This window comes from Lathyrus oleraceus, chromosome 5 (assembly GCF_024323335.1).
Source record: "Lathyrus oleraceus cultivar Zhongwan6 chromosome 5, CAAS_Psat_ZW6_1.0, whole genome shotgun sequence".
Taxonomy (NCBI): Eukaryota; Viridiplantae; Streptophyta; class Magnoliopsida; order Fabales; family Fabaceae; genus Lathyrus; species Lathyrus oleraceus.
In genome coordinates, this window is record NC_066583.1 from 321,596,244 (window position 1) to 321,614,473 (window position 18,230).

General features: G+C 34.1%; 2 protein-coding genes across 2 annotated transcripts; both read left to right on the forward strand.

Annotated features, from left to right (window-relative positions):
• Nucleotides 1–5,980: 5,980 nt before the first annotated feature.
• On the forward strand, nt 5,981–7,140 carry LOC127084329 (NDR1/HIN1-like protein 6). Its single transcript, XM_051024754.1, has one exon. The coding sequence runs from the start codon at nt 6,251–6,253 to the stop codon at nt 7,022–7,024; it is 774 nt and encodes a 257-aa protein (XP_050880711.1). The 5' UTR covers nt 5,981–6,250; the 3' UTR covers nt 7,025–7,140.
• Nucleotides 7,141–13,929: 6,789 nt separating this feature from the next.
• Nucleotides 13,930–17,997, forward strand: LOC127084334 (WAT1-related protein At3g02690, chloroplastic). Its single transcript, XM_051024759.1, has 7 exons — nt 13,930–14,611; nt 14,702–14,749; nt 15,221–15,343; nt 15,614–15,763; nt 16,257–16,428; nt 16,695–16,755; nt 17,481–17,997. Exons 1-7 carry the CDS (start codon nt 14,048–14,050, stop codon nt 17,581–17,583), a joined length of 1,221 nt encoding a protein of 406 aa, XP_050880716.1. The 5' UTR covers nt 13,930–14,047; the 3' UTR covers nt 17,584–17,997.
• The last annotated feature ends 233 nt before the right edge of the window (nt 17,998–18,230 follow it).

Sequence of the window (18,230 nt, forward strand, 5' to 3'; positions counted from 1 at the left end):
AATCTCGATTCAGTTTGGAGGATATCCAAATAAAAAATCCATCTTGATTCAAGACTAGCCTGTGCAAAATCTTTGGTTGGTGTGAAAACTAGCTATTTCAAGCCTATTTGTTGTTTGGTTTGGAGACTAACCACTTCAAGCCTTGTTCGTTGTTTGGTTTGAAGTTATCGTAAACAAATTATTTCCTTGTATAACGAGGTTCATGGCTTAACCTTCTAAAATATCTCAAGTAATAGTGGATACTCTCAAGATTAATTATTGGTGAAAGGAGTAGGCCACTTCTTTAGACCAAACATCTATAATTCTCTTGTGTTGTTTCTCTTCCCTTATCTCTTTTATTTTTTACATAATTTCTTTAATTTGAGTTTCCGTTGCATATTTATTCAAACGTTCTACAAGATATTTTCAAACTCTGATTTCTAAGATGATTTTGATTTAAATAAAATATTTTCAAACCTCCAGAATTCAGCCACCCTATTGTGTATGGAGTCGCATGTCCAAAAAATCACACCTAACATCTTGTATGCAAGAAGGTATATGAATTGTATTCTCTGGTTATTAGTAATACCAGGTGGTGGAGAGGGTGAGGATATAGAAGGCCAAGAAAAATATAAGGTCCAACAACAATGCACCTACATGGATGATGTGAGGATGTGATATCTTATCATACCACACTAGGTAGCCCTCCAAGAAATGGCTAGAAAGCGATACATACACTGCATTTTCTTGAACATCAGTGACAAAAATGAATACGTGATGTAGAAACAAGAAGCCAATGTTGGGTGGTCGATTAGGCACTGCTCGTTGGATTCCCTATACATAACCAAAATTTCGGAGACATCTCCCAAGAAGGTATGGTGTAATGAATGACTTATAATATAGATAGCATGAGTATAATGTTGTGCATCAAAACCGCGGTGTACACGACAATTAATGTATAATGTCTAGATGGCATCATCGTATGTAAGCACGTTGATCATTTGCATATACTTTTGAATACCACTAGAAGCGGTGAGAATCAGTGACTCGTCCTTCCAAATGGCGGGTCGAAAAGGTTAGTCTCCTTTCCACAAGAATCATGGAGCAGTTAGTCTTCAAGCTTCAAAGAAACTTTAGGTGCTTTTAACATCGAGATGAGTTCTAAAACCTAAACTTTGGTTTTATATCGGGCTAACCAATAACCTATGAGATTTTATCACTGGAGTGATCTCGAACCGAAACAAGTTTTTAACATCGAACTGATCTTTAACCTAAACTTGGATTTATCATGAGCTAACCAAGAATCTATGAGATTTTATCACGTTTTGAATTCGAACCTAAACAAGAGACTTGATCACACAAATCCCAAACCTAATATTTTTATAGGTGTAACTTTGAACCCAAACAAACAATCCCTAATTGGATAAAATGTCCAACCAAGATATAAAAAAAAACTTCCTTGGTGAACTTACAAATTTACCCCTCCATAGTTACAACTTCCTCACACACAAAATGACTTTCTCGAAAAATACTTCAACTAAATTCTTAATGAGAGAAAGTAAACAAAAAATTTTTTAGAGAGAGAGTGGAAAGTGAGAAATGAACTGACATTTCTAGATGATTTTGAAAGTGGTAAGGGACCTATATTTATAGGCTAGAGGTTGGCATAAAAAAGGAAAAAAAATTATGACCTTTTATGACTTACGAATCGATTGGCAATATACACCAATTGATTGACTGCCTTTAAATTAGTTGATTACTAGGTTAAAATTGGAAAGTAAATATTTAGTCGTTACACCCTATTAAAATGTTGTTTTAATTACATAGGGCGCATTTTTTACTGACCCAATTGATTGAGTCAAAGTGCCAATCGATTGACAAAGACAAAAAAAATCCCAGAGCTTTTTCGATAGCTCTTAACTCATCTGACACGACTTCAAGATATTTTTGAAAATGTTTTCCTGATAAAAATAAGTTTGAAAGAAAGTTTATATGTGTGTATGATTTAGTCATGCATTTTTACGAGAATGTCTTTATGTTTTACAACGTATTCTCTCAAACTAATAGAGGTAGGGCTTTATTATGTTTTAATATTTGTCAGATGCTTCATCCTTATAGACACTTGCTTTAGTTTACTTTAAGATGAAGTTTGAGTTATATTTCATTTGGTTGTCATCATCAAATAGTCAAGTCTTATCAAACCTTAATATCTTGGTTTGCATCTTTAATCGCTTAATCGTTTTATACTTAACTTTATTTGTTATCACTATCTAGGGCGTGATCATCTTTAATAGTTATCATCATCAAAAGCATGTTCAATGACCTGTAAAACAAGGTTCCACATTCTCCCTTTTTTTTATGATGACAACACATCTCTCTAGGATGTGGTAAAAGAAATAACAAATAATTGTATGGAGTAATTAAGCTCCCTCTCAATTGAGTAGAGAGTATACTTTACTCTCCTTGAGAGCATACTTCTCCCCTTTGTCGAAATAAAAAAAGCAGGTAAAGATGCATTGCAATAATTTAAATATCTAGGCATATGCAATTAAACATTTAGTAAAGGAAAACTTTGTTTGATTCATTGCGTTCTTGCTAAAAATACTAAAAATTTGACTTCCCTGATGTAAGTCAGTGAGAGCCTTAAATAATTGGTTAAGTGGCTGCAGATGTTCTTCCCAGATCATTCTTGTATCTCCTCTTCCTCTTGGAGGAAGTCTCCTTTTATACCCCCCTCAACCATCAATGGCCCTTTAAATGGATGTTTCTTCATATTCTTCATTAAGGGAACTTGGAAAAATGTTTGTCGCTATCCATAACCATCTTATAACTCATTTTCCCTAAGCTTATGTAACTCCTTGCCATTATGGAGACGTTTCATAATCATCCATTGTGACTGTTCATATGATTTCCTAGCACTGACATCAGATCCGACTTTGTTCTCCAGTGATTTTATGAGGTCAGCTCTGACGTGCTTACCTTGTGCCTAATTGAACCCTAACTGGGTACCGACTTGTGTAAGGCTATGGATACTCGTCCTTCTTGTCTCTTCGTACTCGGCTCTCAATAGCTCAACCTCAAGGAACTCCAGAATGTACATGAGCCCCCGATCACGAGGTCTTATTGGATTGAAGTGTTCGGTCCAGATAATCCTGGAATTGCCTCTTCCCTAAGTCGACCTCATACTTGGAAAATCACTAAGGTGTCAATCATTTTAATGATGATAAATCTTCCTTTTTCCTCGTCATGATGGTTATATGGGAATCTCACTTTTCATCATTTCCCTTTTTTGATGTGAATTCTAGATAGTTACAAACTTGTTTCTAAAAGGACCTTATTTTTTCATTTTGTTTACTACCAAAACTATTGATCTTCTCCCCAAGTGTTTACGGATAGATTTTTTTTCTACATCTCTCATTCGATTCATCTGCTATCATAAGCCCCAAGTATCATTTTCTTTTCCCTCTTCGCTTTTTTTATTCTTTTATTATGTCTTCAATATGAAGCTATAGTAATTTGTAAGAACGTTCGATTTCCCTTACTACTAGTGATAGAAATAGGATTTGGAATGCTTGCATGCAGGAGTGTGAGAGTTATTTGAGTCGAATAGATTTTGATAAGATTATTAGAGAAGTTTATGGTGAAATCCCTTCACCTTTTAGTAACACTGACTCGGAGTCTTCGTACCCAAGTTTTTTTGGACACTCAAATGGAAGCTACAAGATCCTTGATATATAAAGAAGTTCTAAGCTACAACCATGGTATCATTAAAGAAAGCTACATATTGAAGCTTCGTTCTGATACCTTAGTCTCTTCAACTGGAAATGAAGAAGATGTTATACTAGCACCTTTTGTAGATGGTGAGAGTGTCTTCCTTACTCGATCCAAAGGAGTGTATGATGAATACTTCTATTTCTATTCAGGAGTGATCGATGACTTCAAAATTCGCACCCCGTTTACTGATTTTGAATCTGACCTCCTAAAACCCCTAAATATAGCCCCTTCTCGGATTTGGGACAAGTCACCAATCCACCATACTCGGGTTGCAACTTGTCTATTTCATCAACAACAATGACATAATGATGCATGTCAATAAACATCAATGCAACAACATAATTTTTAAAAGGCTCCTCCTGGAAATAAACAAAACTTGTATTGACTCAACGATAATAATTCTAATCCCGAACTATTATCCCATAATAACATCACATAATACATTAATATAATTTATGCTAATACGGTAGCATGTCAACATCACAACTTACACATTCAACACAACATCATCATCAATTATTCACAGTCACACAATATCATAATCAATAGGATTAACACTCAACATTATCAAATAACACCATTGATTCATGATTATTTCACCTTTATAATGACAATATATCACACGTATTCATACAAATTCATCTCCATTCATCATACACACATAATTAAACTCCTAAACCATCACCATGAGATAGTACTTCACTTTAGCTTTTTAACTCTTCAAACTGCACCTCAAGTCTCGAAACTCAAGTTACGCTCGAAAACGTATCGCCTGGTATAAAATCCAGAGAGCTGCTACGGCCGCCTGTAACAATTTTTATGGCCCGTAGTGATACTCAGAACTGAAAAATGTTATTTTGCAAATTTTGAGCAATTCTGGAGCTCCGATTTCGATTCTGTAAAAACTAGAACACTTGGAATTCAACATACTACAATTATTCAATGATTAAAACATCAAATTCACAATATATCACATATTGGCATCAACAAAACCATCACTTTTCAAGGTTTTCAGGTTATGTTTTCAAAGCTTTTTCAACACAACAATGAAAGAATTTTACTACAATCATAAACATAATTTTATCATCACATAACATCAATTCATCACCAAATTACATAATTCAATCAAAAATTCAACAATCCTATTGGAGGTCAAAGACTCTTCATTCTACCTTTCATGCATTATATCCATTTATGAAGAAACTTATCCCCTTACCTGATTATCCTAGCGGCGGTGACAAAATCTGATTTTGATTCTCTAAATTTCTTCAAGTTCCTAACTTTACTCTTGCACCTTCTCTCGCCTCCTCTCTATTTCCAAATTCTGATTTTACATATGATAGAAACTCTTTAAACTAAGTTATCTCCTAATTTATATGATTAGAGTAATCTAGTTAAAATTATAAACTCATTTCTTACTTACTAACATTCTCACTCCTTCCTCTCCTCTATTTTTCATAATTCTCAATTCACCTCCAAAATCTCTATTTTCCATTTAATTAATTAAAATAAAATAAAATTAATTATTTTAGTTAATAAAATAATTCCTAATAATTCTAACCAACTTCTATGGTTCTCTAATTACTCCTACGCTCTCATTTTGAGGTCACACATCCCTATCACCCAAATTAATTCAATTATCACACCTAATAATTAAATTAATTAAAATAATAACTCAAAAACTAGGGTGTTATAGATACTCTCAAGGACAATTCTTAGAGACAAGAGTATATTTTCTTAGTCGAATCTTATAATTCTCTGATTTTATTTCTCTTCTCTTAACTCTTTATATTTTACTATTTTTCTTTCCTAACGTATTTATTCAAAATATTTTAAAATTATTGTTTTACAAAATAATTTTATTTTAAACCTCCATAATTTTCCCCTTTGTGTATGGAGTTACTTCCTTGACTTCCTCTTTATATATATTCTTTGGTTTTCAAAGGAATTTTGTTTTCCAATATATATACTACTTACTCTTTTTTTCCCTTTTGTCAAACGGTCATAGTCATGACTTTGTCTCTAGACGGAGGCCTTATTGTTATTAGCATATGGTAGTAGTTGTATATATGGAGTTGAAGAAGCAAGCATCCGTGTAAGTTGATATGTTTTATTGTATAGTTCTTTTTTGTTTTTGTTTTTATATTTTCATCCATTGTAAACAAGTTTTTATTATAGAAACAATATAACAATGATGTTAGAAACAACTTGGAAATATTTAGCACAATTGATTGATGATGATCCTTTCTTTTATCATACAATATAGAACTTGATGGTGACCCTTTTAACCATTCAAGTCAAAACATGGGAAAGCTTCAAAGCCTTCATATATGCAATCACCTGCTCCTTTCTTCTATCCTATACGTATTCATGTTCCCACCCACTTTGTTGCTACAAACTATTGAAGACTAATTCACCTATTTAACAACAAACCATGTCAAACATTTGCATTGATCACACATAGTTCTTCTTGAGCCAAATTTTCTGATACCAAAAAATGATGACAGATCATCAGAGAATTCATCCTGATAATGATTTGGAGTCACAAACCAAACCAACTATTCCTTTGTATCCTCGAAACATTTCAAAGTCCGATAGACGCGATCCTTTGCAATATGATTATTTCAATCCACCTCTTCCGAAACGTAAGTTTCAAGTGAGGCACTCTCCGCCACCAAAGAAGAAAAGAAGTTGCTGCTGCAGGCTCCTGTGCTGTACCTTCACCATATTGCTGATTCTTGTTATTGCAATATCCATCACCATTGGAACACTCTACCTTGCTTTTAGGCCAAAGCTTCCTAAATACTCAGTAGACAGATTGAGAATAACTCAGTTCAATCTTTCTGATAATAACAATCTTTTTGTTACCTTCGATGTAACAGTAATTGCTAGAAACCCAAACAAGAAGATTGGAATATACTATGTAAGTGGAAGCAATATAAGTGCTTGGTATAAAGAAACAGAATTATGCGAAGGGCCTTTGCCGAATTTCTATCAGGGTCATCGGAATATAACCGTGCTTAATCTGCCTTTAACGGGTCAAACGCAGGATGCAACTGGTTTAGTAAATACTTTGCAGCAGCAGCTGCAAGAGGAAGGTAAGTTACCCCTTAATATTAAGGTGAATCAGAATGTGAGGGTTAAGATTGGTAAGTTGAAGCTGTTTAGAGTAAAGTTTCATGTTAGGTGTGAGGTTGTGGTGGATAGCATTGGTGCTGATAATGATATTAGCATTTCAGACAGTAGTTGTAAGTTCAAGCTCAGGCTATGAATTCATTAGTACTATGTTAATTAGTAGAGGATGTGTCTTAGTTGTAATATTAATACTTGTTTTGTTCTTTGGATGATTTTGATTTTGAATAATAAAGGTATGGAGGATTAGGTGTTCCATTCCATCAGCTCTTTGAAACACATACAGTTCTTCTTGTACTTTCATTCTATTCTTTGACCCCCTTCTTGCTCATACTATGAGCCCCTTCTTGACCAAAATGAACATTTATAAAAGTTATGGTTTCAATATGAAACTCGAGTAAAAAATAATGAAAAAAATTAAATAATAAATCTATCCAAATTCATTCTTCCATCTTTGGATTTTAGTTCAAGCATTTTTAATATTTGATTATTAAAGATTATCTATACTGATCAAAGTTTTTTCGTGAGTCACTTTTTTAAAGTGGAATAAGTCCATCTTATGACATTTTTGGAGTTCTATTTTTCTTTAGCTTATCATTTGGTAGAGGTGCCTTGTATATTTGGTTGGTTATGTGCTCAAAAAAATATTTTGTGGTAAAGTTCAAACCTAAAATAAGGGTTAAATGATTTTGATTGATTGTATGTATTACATCTTATAAAAGTAATATGCGAGATAATATTGTGAAACATAATAATGTAAAACATCACAAGCAACTAATTAAATAATATTTATTGAATGAAAAGTATTAAAAGATATATTACAAGAAGTAGGGATCAATGTACTAACTAACTCATAGCAACAAAACCAATTGGTAACTAGCCTAAACATTAACAAACTAATGTTCTTGAAATTCTATTCAAGCACTGACAGATGTCGGATCAAATGTCCGAAACATAGAAAAAAATCAGTTTGTAAGATAGATAGTAAATAATAATTAAAATAATAAATAATACTGGGGAATTGTTAACTCAATTCGGTGCAATCTCGCCTACATCAGAGAGCTTCCAACCTAAGAAAAAAATTCACTATTTTAATTTAGTACAATTAGTATTATAGGAAGAATAGGTTGTTCAATGCTTCTTCATAATCCTATATCTTTTATTTTTGTAGTTTGCAAATTATCGATTGCATTGATCATTTGATCAACATTATTTGGATCATAATTTGAATGCATTTTGAATTTTGTGTTATTGTGTAGATCACAAACCATTTGGTTGTGATTGGATTTCTAAGAACAACAAACCCTACATAATGTTCCAAACATTGTTGATCACACACTAAATGTTTGACAAATTGCTTGACTTAAGTTTTTGTGTATTTTGATCATTGGAGATAAACTTTTCCTATTGTATTGTATTTAACTAGTTGTGATTAGTTGTTGTTGATTGACTTGTGGATTATTATCATTGCATTGACACTTCTACGCATATCCGAGTTTTTTAATTGAAGGTTCGGTTAGACAATTTTTGATCCGAGAAGTTTTTGAAACTTGCTTATGCGCTATAAACTTTTTCAAAACCAATTTTGGTTCAAATTTTTAACTTGTGATCTATTCATCCCCCCTATAGATCTTAACCTATCGTCAAACACACTTTTCATTTATATTGATCTAACAAAGTTATATTTTACAATGTGGAAAGTGTTAAGTACATCAAATGTTACAAAATGCATCAAAGTGCTACAAGATGTACAAAGTCTTTCTAAAAGATTGCTTGAATCCTAAGAAAGTCCTACGCCTAAGGTGTTACAAGCCATTAGAGTCTTCTCTTCTTCATGCCAAGCTTCCCTCAAATTTACTACATTTCTCCACCTTGGATCTTTCTAACATCACAAGCAATGCATCCAAATTTTTAACACTTGTTTCAGAATGAAATGAAACATTATCCATGTGAGTAAATGAGACATTCACAAGAATTCTCTTACCACTAACTTTTCTCTTTACAGTGTGCATAATGTCCAAAACATCTTCTTCATCATCTGTTTTAGAGACACTTGTTTGAACAAGTTTCTATTCACCTTAGAATTAAGAAGGGCAACTTGCTCATCCTTCATCTGAGTTGGAAACTCAGTCACCAACATGTCATACAAGTTGTCTGACACATCCTGTTTGACATCTTCATTACCATCTTTAGTGACATCTTTGAGCACTTTGTTACTCTACAACAGTTGAGTGCAACTACTTTCAGCATATATACTTTGGGAATTAAAGGTGCAGTCCTTCATTTGCTTCACTTGAAAATAGGGAAAGTAGGTAAAATCTCCTACCATTCTCAACTCAATTTTTAGCTTTCCTTTGTTGAGAAAAATGTGAAGGTACAAGAAACACAAGAAATAAGGGAAGAGTTGAATTGGGTTTCTGATATGACAACTTTTTATCAAATCAATGATACGAACAACAAAGATGAAAATACACAAGAATTTTATATTGGTTCACTGTTAACTAAGTTAGTCCAGTCCACTCGTCAGAGTGGTTTCTCCTTTGCACAAGGTCTTAATCCACTAATGAATCATATTACAACCTCAAAGACCAATTATCAATGAATTCTCAAAGCTATTGAGTAATATTAGTCTCTCAAGGAAAAACTCAAAGACCAAATGTCAATGACTTCTTGAGGCTATATACTATACTTAGTTCGTCAAGGAAAAACTCAAAGACCAACTACCAATGACTTCCTGAGGCTACATATTACACTTAGTCCCTCAAGGAATTTACACAAAGTTATAATACAAATATACGTGTTTACAAGAATTCTTCTTAACAAGTAGATACACACAATGAAATTCAGATTTTACACTTTAGAAAATATACAAATGAAAAGCTCTAAGTGTAATAAAATTCAGATTTTTCTTCTTCTTGTTGTACGTCGCTTATTTCGTCTATATCTATTTTCAAAATTCATTTTTCCTCTTTAAATAAAATATGAATAATATCGTTGGAGGATAGAATTGGAAACATCTTCAATTCTACAACTGTAATAGTGGTACGAGGTTTATCTGTAAAACGTAAAGTATCGTTGGTGGTACATTCCTTAATAATTCCAACACATTTGTCCTTTAAAGAAATATTTGATTTTTCCAGTTGAATGCACGATTATCAGGAATATTCTTTCAATTGTTGTTCTCAAAATCAACGACTTCATATTTGAGATGTTTTAAAGCTTGATCAGAGTTCAGAGCCTTGAAGATTAGACTTCAGAGTCTAGTGAACATTAGGCTTGAATTTATAGGAGTAAGTATGAATTGGTTGCTTCAGAAGTGTTGACTAGGATACCTAGAGCTAACTTTTAGTTAAGCACTTTTTTGTATTTAACTTTGGTTCAGAATCTGACAATGTCCAGAGTTTAGAGTCTGATGAAGTCGAGAGTCCAGAGTCTGACGAAATCTAGAGTCCAGAGTCTGATGAAGTCCAGAGTTTCTTTATCCAGAGTCTCTTTATCCAGAGTCCAGATCCTATTTTATCCAGATTTGCTTAGCGTCTGGATTGTTCATTGACTTGCCGCAACTCTCAAATATGTCACACTTACGAAAATTTCTAGTTTTGCTTCTCCCTTTTGACTCGGTAACTAGAGTTTCAGAGTGATTAGAAGTAACAATCAAACCATGCCCTTTTCTTTTAACTTCTCCATTAAGGCGGATGTGTGTAGGTAGTCAGGAAAAGTGAAGTCAATGACGATAATAGGTAAAGTTGTGTTCCATAGAAACAAACCCGGGAATAAAATCCATATGACGGAAATAGGTAAAAACTTTAGTAAGTAACAGAACTAAAATGTACATTACAGGACAAAACAACAAAGGTTTCTTATTCATTAAATTTACATATGTCGGGTACAAGCACACTAGTCTAAAAAAATAAGAAAAATAAACATGGTTATTCCACCAAGGAAACCACCTTCCCGTTTTCAATGGTTTAGCCAAGACATATTTCCTTTGAGATATCGGCCTAGTAGGATAAAAATACTCCACTTATTTCAAGGCACTTTGAAAAGAGTCATGGCTGATAAATTAACTTTCTCCAACAATTTGGCTAACTCCTTTGACAGATCAAGGTTTTCAAGACGCATCTCGTGAAGGCCGTCCTCGACTTTCTTATTTATGTATGTCTTGAGACTCCTTCAAAGACTTTTCAAGTTCTTCTATCCTTTTTCGGGCAGGATATAATGACCAGCTTGCTTCATCAAAAGTGACTACTACTCTGGATAGATATGTCTGAGCAGAAGTCAAAGCCTCTGTTTTCTTTGTCACTTCCTAGGAGAGAAACTTTACCTTCTTGATCGCAGTGATGAGATATTAAAAAGGATCAACAGTGGCTTCCATATCCAGAAATGAGTCTAACATTTCCCGAATTTCTTCCAGACACCGATTACGCTTAGGGGTGAGGGCACCAACTCATTCTTTAAGTATATCCATCTCCTTTTGAAGGTGGTCATGCAAGAAAACTCCCCCCCCCCCCCCCCATGTCCAAAATCCCCAAAAGCCAAGATGGTAGATGCCCGACGAGTGTGATAAGCCAATTTTGACAATTCTCACTAACGAGTTTCTTTAAAGTTATTTGAGAAATAGGAGTAATCTCCATCGGAGATGGATGACTGAAACTCCTTATTCGTTCTTGGGATAGGACGAGCTAGCAACACATGAGGTAACCCTGTTGAAACTAAAGCATGCTCCTTAGTGGATATAAGTCGAGGACGCTTTATAAGTGGCTTCTTAACCCAAAGTTCTTCAAGGTTATTACTAAAATTCAATCCTAGATCGCCCTCTAGTTATGGTGGAGGCAAAATAACATCTACCACAATCTACTCATGCATAACCTAGACTTCCATTTTTTTAAGGGATGGGTGATCTGAATAGTCGGTATGGTCATTGTACCCAAAGTATAAGCTCCTCTAGTAGACAGTGCATTTGGAATACGCACAAGAAGATAGGTAGCTCAAGATCATTTTTTATCTGCCAATTGCTTCCACACTCTTCATCGCATTTGCATGGCTAATAAGTAAAGCATTAGGGAAAATATTATTTAAGCAAGCATTGAGAGGATAAGATATTTATGTCACTTACCAAAGATAACTTTTCTCTCCTTCTTAGTTATACCATCCACCAGCCAACGAGTCTCAATGAACCTTTTCAATCGTCTGCTTGACGTTGCTTCATAAGAAAAGAAACCTTTGACATAACCAAGCTCCAGGTAGATGACCACAAATTGTCTCTTCAAGTATAAATCTTCTTGGTCAGGTCATCATCCTTGTAAACGTAAGATCTAGTCCCCATCAAGAAACGAATATGATACTAGAACTTGCGAAATAAATTCATACACACAGGTGAAAGCCCAGATTCAAGTTTATATATCTTTGTATGAGCCTATTCGTTAAAGGCATTAAGCAAAAAGAAACTATCCTTGAAATGCTTAAAGTTGTCAGAATTGGTTTCAAAGAATTTGGAGTTTTTCCTCAAAGAAATAAAACATAAACTACATGCGTGATTAATCGCACTATTTTGATTCTTGATTCTTGAAAATGTGGAAAAACGAAGACCTATGAGAGAAAATAAGCACTCGTGAAAGGGGATGATCCACCTGACATATTGGTTGTACACCCTTTTATCTCCATCTGGTGGAAACACTCCCCAGTCAGACAATGGACACATATCAATCAAAGCATGGTTTAAACCACCCTTGCGGGCAAAAGTGAGGATGACCCCCAATATTTTCGGGTCCACCTAGTTGCTTGAGATATCTTTATTTGCCTTCCTAGTCATAGTTGGTACCATCTCCACAATCATAACCACAACGAAGAATAGTTTGGTACAATTAAGATGAAATAAGCAAGTAAGTTCAGACATAGATGCTCATATCAGAAAGTGCCAGTAGTGGAAGAAATTTTTATTAACCAAAAACAAAGGTATCAAAAAACTCCCTACCTAACCCTAGAAAACGAGGTAAAAACAAGAAAAATATGTTGGTTTTATCTAAAAGAAAATGGATCGATTGATCATGCATGCCAAAGTGCCAACGAACGAAGATCTCGTATAAGCTTGACTAAAGTTGGAACAAGAAAAGTTACTAGAAAAAATTACAATAAATGGAGAAAGGAATTCTCTTGCAAGTCACTAATGGCAGAAAAAGGGAAAATGACGCTTTAAAGGCCTCTTATAGGCAACTCCTCCATTAAAGGGCATGCACAAATAGTTGAGATTTCATTGAAAAACGTTCAAAGTACTCAAGTTCTCTAAAGAAGATGAAACATCGTCATCAACTAGAGCAGGGGCATTCATCATTTATTCCCAGCAAAACATTACCTGTTACGAGAATGGCGTTGAATAAGCTTCGTGGGGACAACTATTATGGATCGTTCACAAGGCTCAAAATGAAAGACCCAATGATATCACAGAAGTAGTCTAGCGTGCAGAACATATACACTTTTTCATCCTTGCAAATAGATTATTCTACCCACAAGAGTTTTAATAATCGTTCAGATCAATCTAACGGGTGATCGCGATCCACACTTTACTCCATGCTTTTAGTTGTCAGCCATTTTTCCTATTTAAGAGGAAAGACGCTTCATTTTTTAAGTGTTCAAATTCATTCTCACTTACACATCTCTTCCGCCCTCTTACTCAATTAAATATTAGAATGCTAACCTTGTAGAACAATCTCAATTCCATTGTATCAAAAATTTAAATCTACCGTAACAAACTATATTGTTAAGTTCATCAACCCCTACTAATTCTACTACAAAATAATAATTCTACTACAAAATAACATGAAGTAGAATAATTACATAATTTAAAATAGAATAAATAAAGAAAAATTAATAAAAATAATAACAAATACTATATCAATAATAAATAATTTAATATAAATAAAAATAATAAAGAAAACATCTATAATGGAGTATAAAAATTCAGGCTAGAATTTTACTTTTGGATGGACCATTTCTTTAATAAAAATAAAAAAATAAAACTTTCGTATTAAAAATATATTTTCTCGTGTCATGAAGGTACTATGCTTAGTTGAGATTAGCTGAATCAGCATGTGCAATTAATCACTTGGCAGTTATAACAGCCAGAATTTATTAGTATCAGAAGCCACTCACTTCAGTCGTGGCCATGGCGTCGTCGTCGTGGTGCTTCTCTCCCGTCACCGCCACCACCACCACTACCCGCCGCTACTCTATAACCTCTCAAACTCCTAAGTTTCTCATCAACCAACTCCCCTCCTCTTCTTCTCGCTTTTCCACCACTCCGTCTTCCCTTCGATTTAGGGTTCCATGCTCCAACCACAAAACCGATAAATTAACGGAATCCACCGAACTCGATGTTCTAGATTGCGTTGGAACAGGGCAAGACGTGGAGTGCTTCCTAAGTGAAGAAGAAGAAAATGGAAAAGCAGAGAAAAAAGATGAATCATCGCCGAAGATACTTTGCCTAGCGGAAGGGTTATGGGAAGGTGCTGTTTTAATATCGCCGTTTTTCTTCTGGGGCACTGCCATGGTGGCGATGAAAGAAGTGCTTCCTAAATACGGTCCTTTCTTCGTTTCGTCTTTTCGTCTCATTCCAGCTGGGTTCCTTCTCGTTGCTTTTGCTGCTTCCAAAGGAAGACCTTTTCCCTCTGGCTTTAATGCTTGGCTTTCCATTTCGCTCTTTGCTCTCATAGATGCTGCCTGCTTTCAGGTTTCTTTTTTCACTGAATGTATCTTTGTTTACTCATTTTCAATTATGTAATTGCTGATTGATTGGTTTGTTTCTTTTGTAATGAATCAGGGATTTCTCGCAGAAGGGTTGGAGAAGACTTCAGCTGGTTTGGGCAGTGTATGTTTGCACTTAATTTCTTAGTCAATTTTACTGTTACTAGTTTACTGCTACTACTATTACTCTATGAGTAATTACTTTTTGTGTATGACTAAACGAAGTTGTCATTTGTGTATAGGTGTATCCAACTATAGAATTTTAAACATGACTTATATTTAGAGACATTTTTTTTAAATGAGGCTTATATTTACGGACAGCTTATATTGTTGTTGCTGTTTTGATTAGGTGTTTATGTCTAGTTCATATATCTTTGCTAGAGAGTACAGTGTAGTCCTCATTTTGTGCATATTGAATGTCTGAGTTGTATGTTGAGACGGGTGAAATTACTTTGTAAGATGTTGTATGTGTGTCATATTGATAGAATTGGATGACAGGAAAAATTGATTTGACTTTGTGTTGATTTTGATTTTAGATTGCAGTGAGAGCATGAATTGTTGCTTGTTTTGACTATCTAGCTTGGATATATGGCAGGTTATTATTGATTCACAACCTTTGACAGTGGCTGTACTTGCAGCTTTGTTGTTTGGTGAGTCCATTGGAATTATTGGAGCTGCTGGGCTTGTACTTGGTGTCGTAGGACTTGTGTTACTGGAGGTATTTTAATTTTGGTTTTAACCAAAAGGAAGTGTCTTAATTCTCATACCCTTTAAGCTCAACCCAAAGTTGGCAATCAAAATCTTTTACATATAATGTGGATTATGGAAGGATATTAACTATTAAGCATATGTTTTGCTATAGTTAGTGCTGTCCACAAAATACAATTACCTAATTGATTTTGTAATTTTGAATATACAATTTCTCTTGGAACATCCATTACCTTTTATGTAATATTTAGTAAAGCAAATACTACTGTTTTTATTGCAGTTACCTGCCTTATCATTTGATGGGAGCGACTTCTCACTGTGGGGAAGTGGGGAGTTGTGGATGCTTCTTGCAGCTCAGAGCATGGCAGTTGGCACTGTTATGGTTCGTTGGGTATCCAAGTACTCTGATCCTATCATGGCAACTGGATGGGTGCGCTTCAAATCTCATTTTAACTCGATTTTGTTGACAATTTTATGTTATGAAACTTAACTTAATGATTACTATTCCTTTTTTCAAATTCAAAAGTAACATACATTTATTCAGATGTACAGTATTTATAGCTATTTTTTCGTTATATTTATTTTTATGCTGTTTGGACATGTCATCAATCCTCTTTGTATTACAGTTTCAAACCAGAAAAGATATCAAATTAACATAAGTGTGAATTTGGATATGCTGGACTCTACTTATAGATCCTGTTTATAGTTGCAGAATATTTATTTCAGCAGATGTGTTAACAATAAGTTTGTATACTGAAAGTAGTGAAATGGTGATTATATAGGTATTACATTCATATATTATAGTTTTTACAAAAATATCTATTTGTTTACGAAAAGAGGAAAGGGCTTCTGAATGTCTTGTCGTTGTTTAAGAATCCTCTAGAAGGTTGGTTAAAAACTTTACTATCCTGTTTCTTTTGCAGCATATGGTTATTGGCGGCCTCCCCCTTGTGGCATTCGCAATTCTTAATAATGACCCTGCTGTAAGTGGGAGTCTTAAAGAGTACAGTTCAAGTGATATATTGTCACTTCTCTACACATCCATTTTTGGAAGTGCTGTTAGCTATGGTGTGTTCTTTTACAGTGCAACTAAAGGTCTGTATATCTTGATTACTATATCTCTTTTCCTCTCAGTGATTTTTCTTTTATTATCATTAAAATATTTGAGTTTAAGCATCAATGTGAAATCCAAAATGGTTCATATCTTCTTCTTCTTCTTCCACATTGTAATCACTTTGTGATTGATGCATCTTTAGCCAATTTTTACTCTTGTAGATTTCAAGTTTATTTTTGTTTTTCAAATCCATATCAACCCATGAAGAATATTAATATCAACGATGTGTTTGTGACATGCACTGCAGGTAGCTTGACCAAGCTCAGTTCACTTACATTTCTAACCCCAATGTTTGCCTCAATTTTCGGGTAAGACTGCCTAATAATGGAAAATAGTAGCTGGAGTTTGAAGTTATGTTTTTGGAATTACTCCCTCAGGAATGAATTAGTATAAGCAAATCAACTCAGGTTTTCGAATGAAATTTAAGAAGTATCAAAATTTATCTTTTATTAAATGATATTGTCGCTAAAATACACCTTCATTTAATTTAATCATGGAGGATAACTTGTGATTGCACATATTAAATGGGATGAACTACATTTCTTAATACATGTAATTTAACTCATTTTGTTTGTATTTTATTTGGGAAGGAGTATGTCGTAGTGAGAATAAAAAACATAAATAACAACTGATGGTGATATAACACTTCTTTACTTGTAAGGTCATTAATAAGTAGAAAAAAGTGACCATCTTTTACAACTAAGAATGTGAGAATAAAAAACATAAATAACAACTGATGGTGATATAGCACTTTACCTGTAAAGTCATTAATAAGTAGAAAAATGTGACCATCTTTTACAACTAAGAATGTTTTTAACAGTATAACATCCCAGTGCTTCATAATATATTCAAGTATTGTGCCTGCAAGACCATAATTTTCTTTGCACCATTTGCCACTGGTTCTTCCTCTAGCAATTCACATGTTTTCTGTTAACTTTCAGGTTTATGCATAGCTATTTTATTTTTTGTATGTATCAAGTTTATGCATCTCTATGAGCACCTTTGTATCCACATTTTTTCTTTGATGTTTCAGGTTTCTGTATCTTGGTGAGACCTTCTCACCTGTACAGCTTGTTGGGGCCAGTGTAACTGTAGCTGCAATATACATGGTTAACTTCAGAAACTCCTTAGAGTGAATTATGTAGTCAGTTTTCTACTGGTTCTTTCACGTAACCCAACGGAAAAATTGCCACGAACAAGTTGGGAATGCTTGTGCTTTTGGACATGGAGAGGAGAGGAGAGAAGTTTGAGTAACATGTGATCTTAAGCACTTGCTATCATGCTTTACAGAGTATATACAATTTTGATTAGTTGTTAATATTGGCCTCGAGCCCCTTCCTACATAATATATAGCAGAAAATTGTAAGTTATTAGAGGTGAATACAAGCCTTATATACAAGGGAAATATTGTTTCCATAGCTTACTGTTGCACTAGGACAGAATAAGAATGTATATATTATGACTTTTGTATGGCAAGTTTTTGTATATGATGAATTGTTGATCACACAAATGAAATATAAATCTCGGGGTAGAGCTGAATTTGTGATGTATGATGGATTTTGGACATATTATTCCAATCTGTAATTAGCCGAATTTTCCTTTTGTCCAAGCCAATTGCTTCTTAATTTATGTTGCCTTTTTTATGGATTTCTGATATACATCAAGAAGAGTAATGAGCGGTATAAGGTAGTATGGGTACCATACTGTTTTGTTATCTTTCCATTCCCTTCCTCTTCTTATGTGTCTGTAAGTCGAGCTGAAAATAACTGATACTCTATGCATA

Bases quoted from the DNA above. Each gene is read 5' to 3' on its own strand.
- LOC127084334 (XM_051024759.1), top strand. From the start codon at position 14,048: ATGGCGTCGTCGTCGTGGTGCTTCTCTCCCGTCACCGCCACCACCACC. The intron at 15,764-16,256 runs GTGCGCTTCAAA...TTTCTTTTGCAG, and splicing joins CTATCATGGCAACTGGATGG to CATATGGTTATTGGCGGCCT. The intron at 16,429-16,694 runs GTCTGTATATCT...CATGCACTGCAG, and splicing joins CTTTTACAGTGCAACTAAAG to GTAGCTTGACCAAGCTCAGT.
- LOC127084329 (XM_051024754.1), top strand. From the start codon at position 6,251: ATGATGACAGATCATCAGAGAATTCATCCTGATAATGATTTGGAGTCA.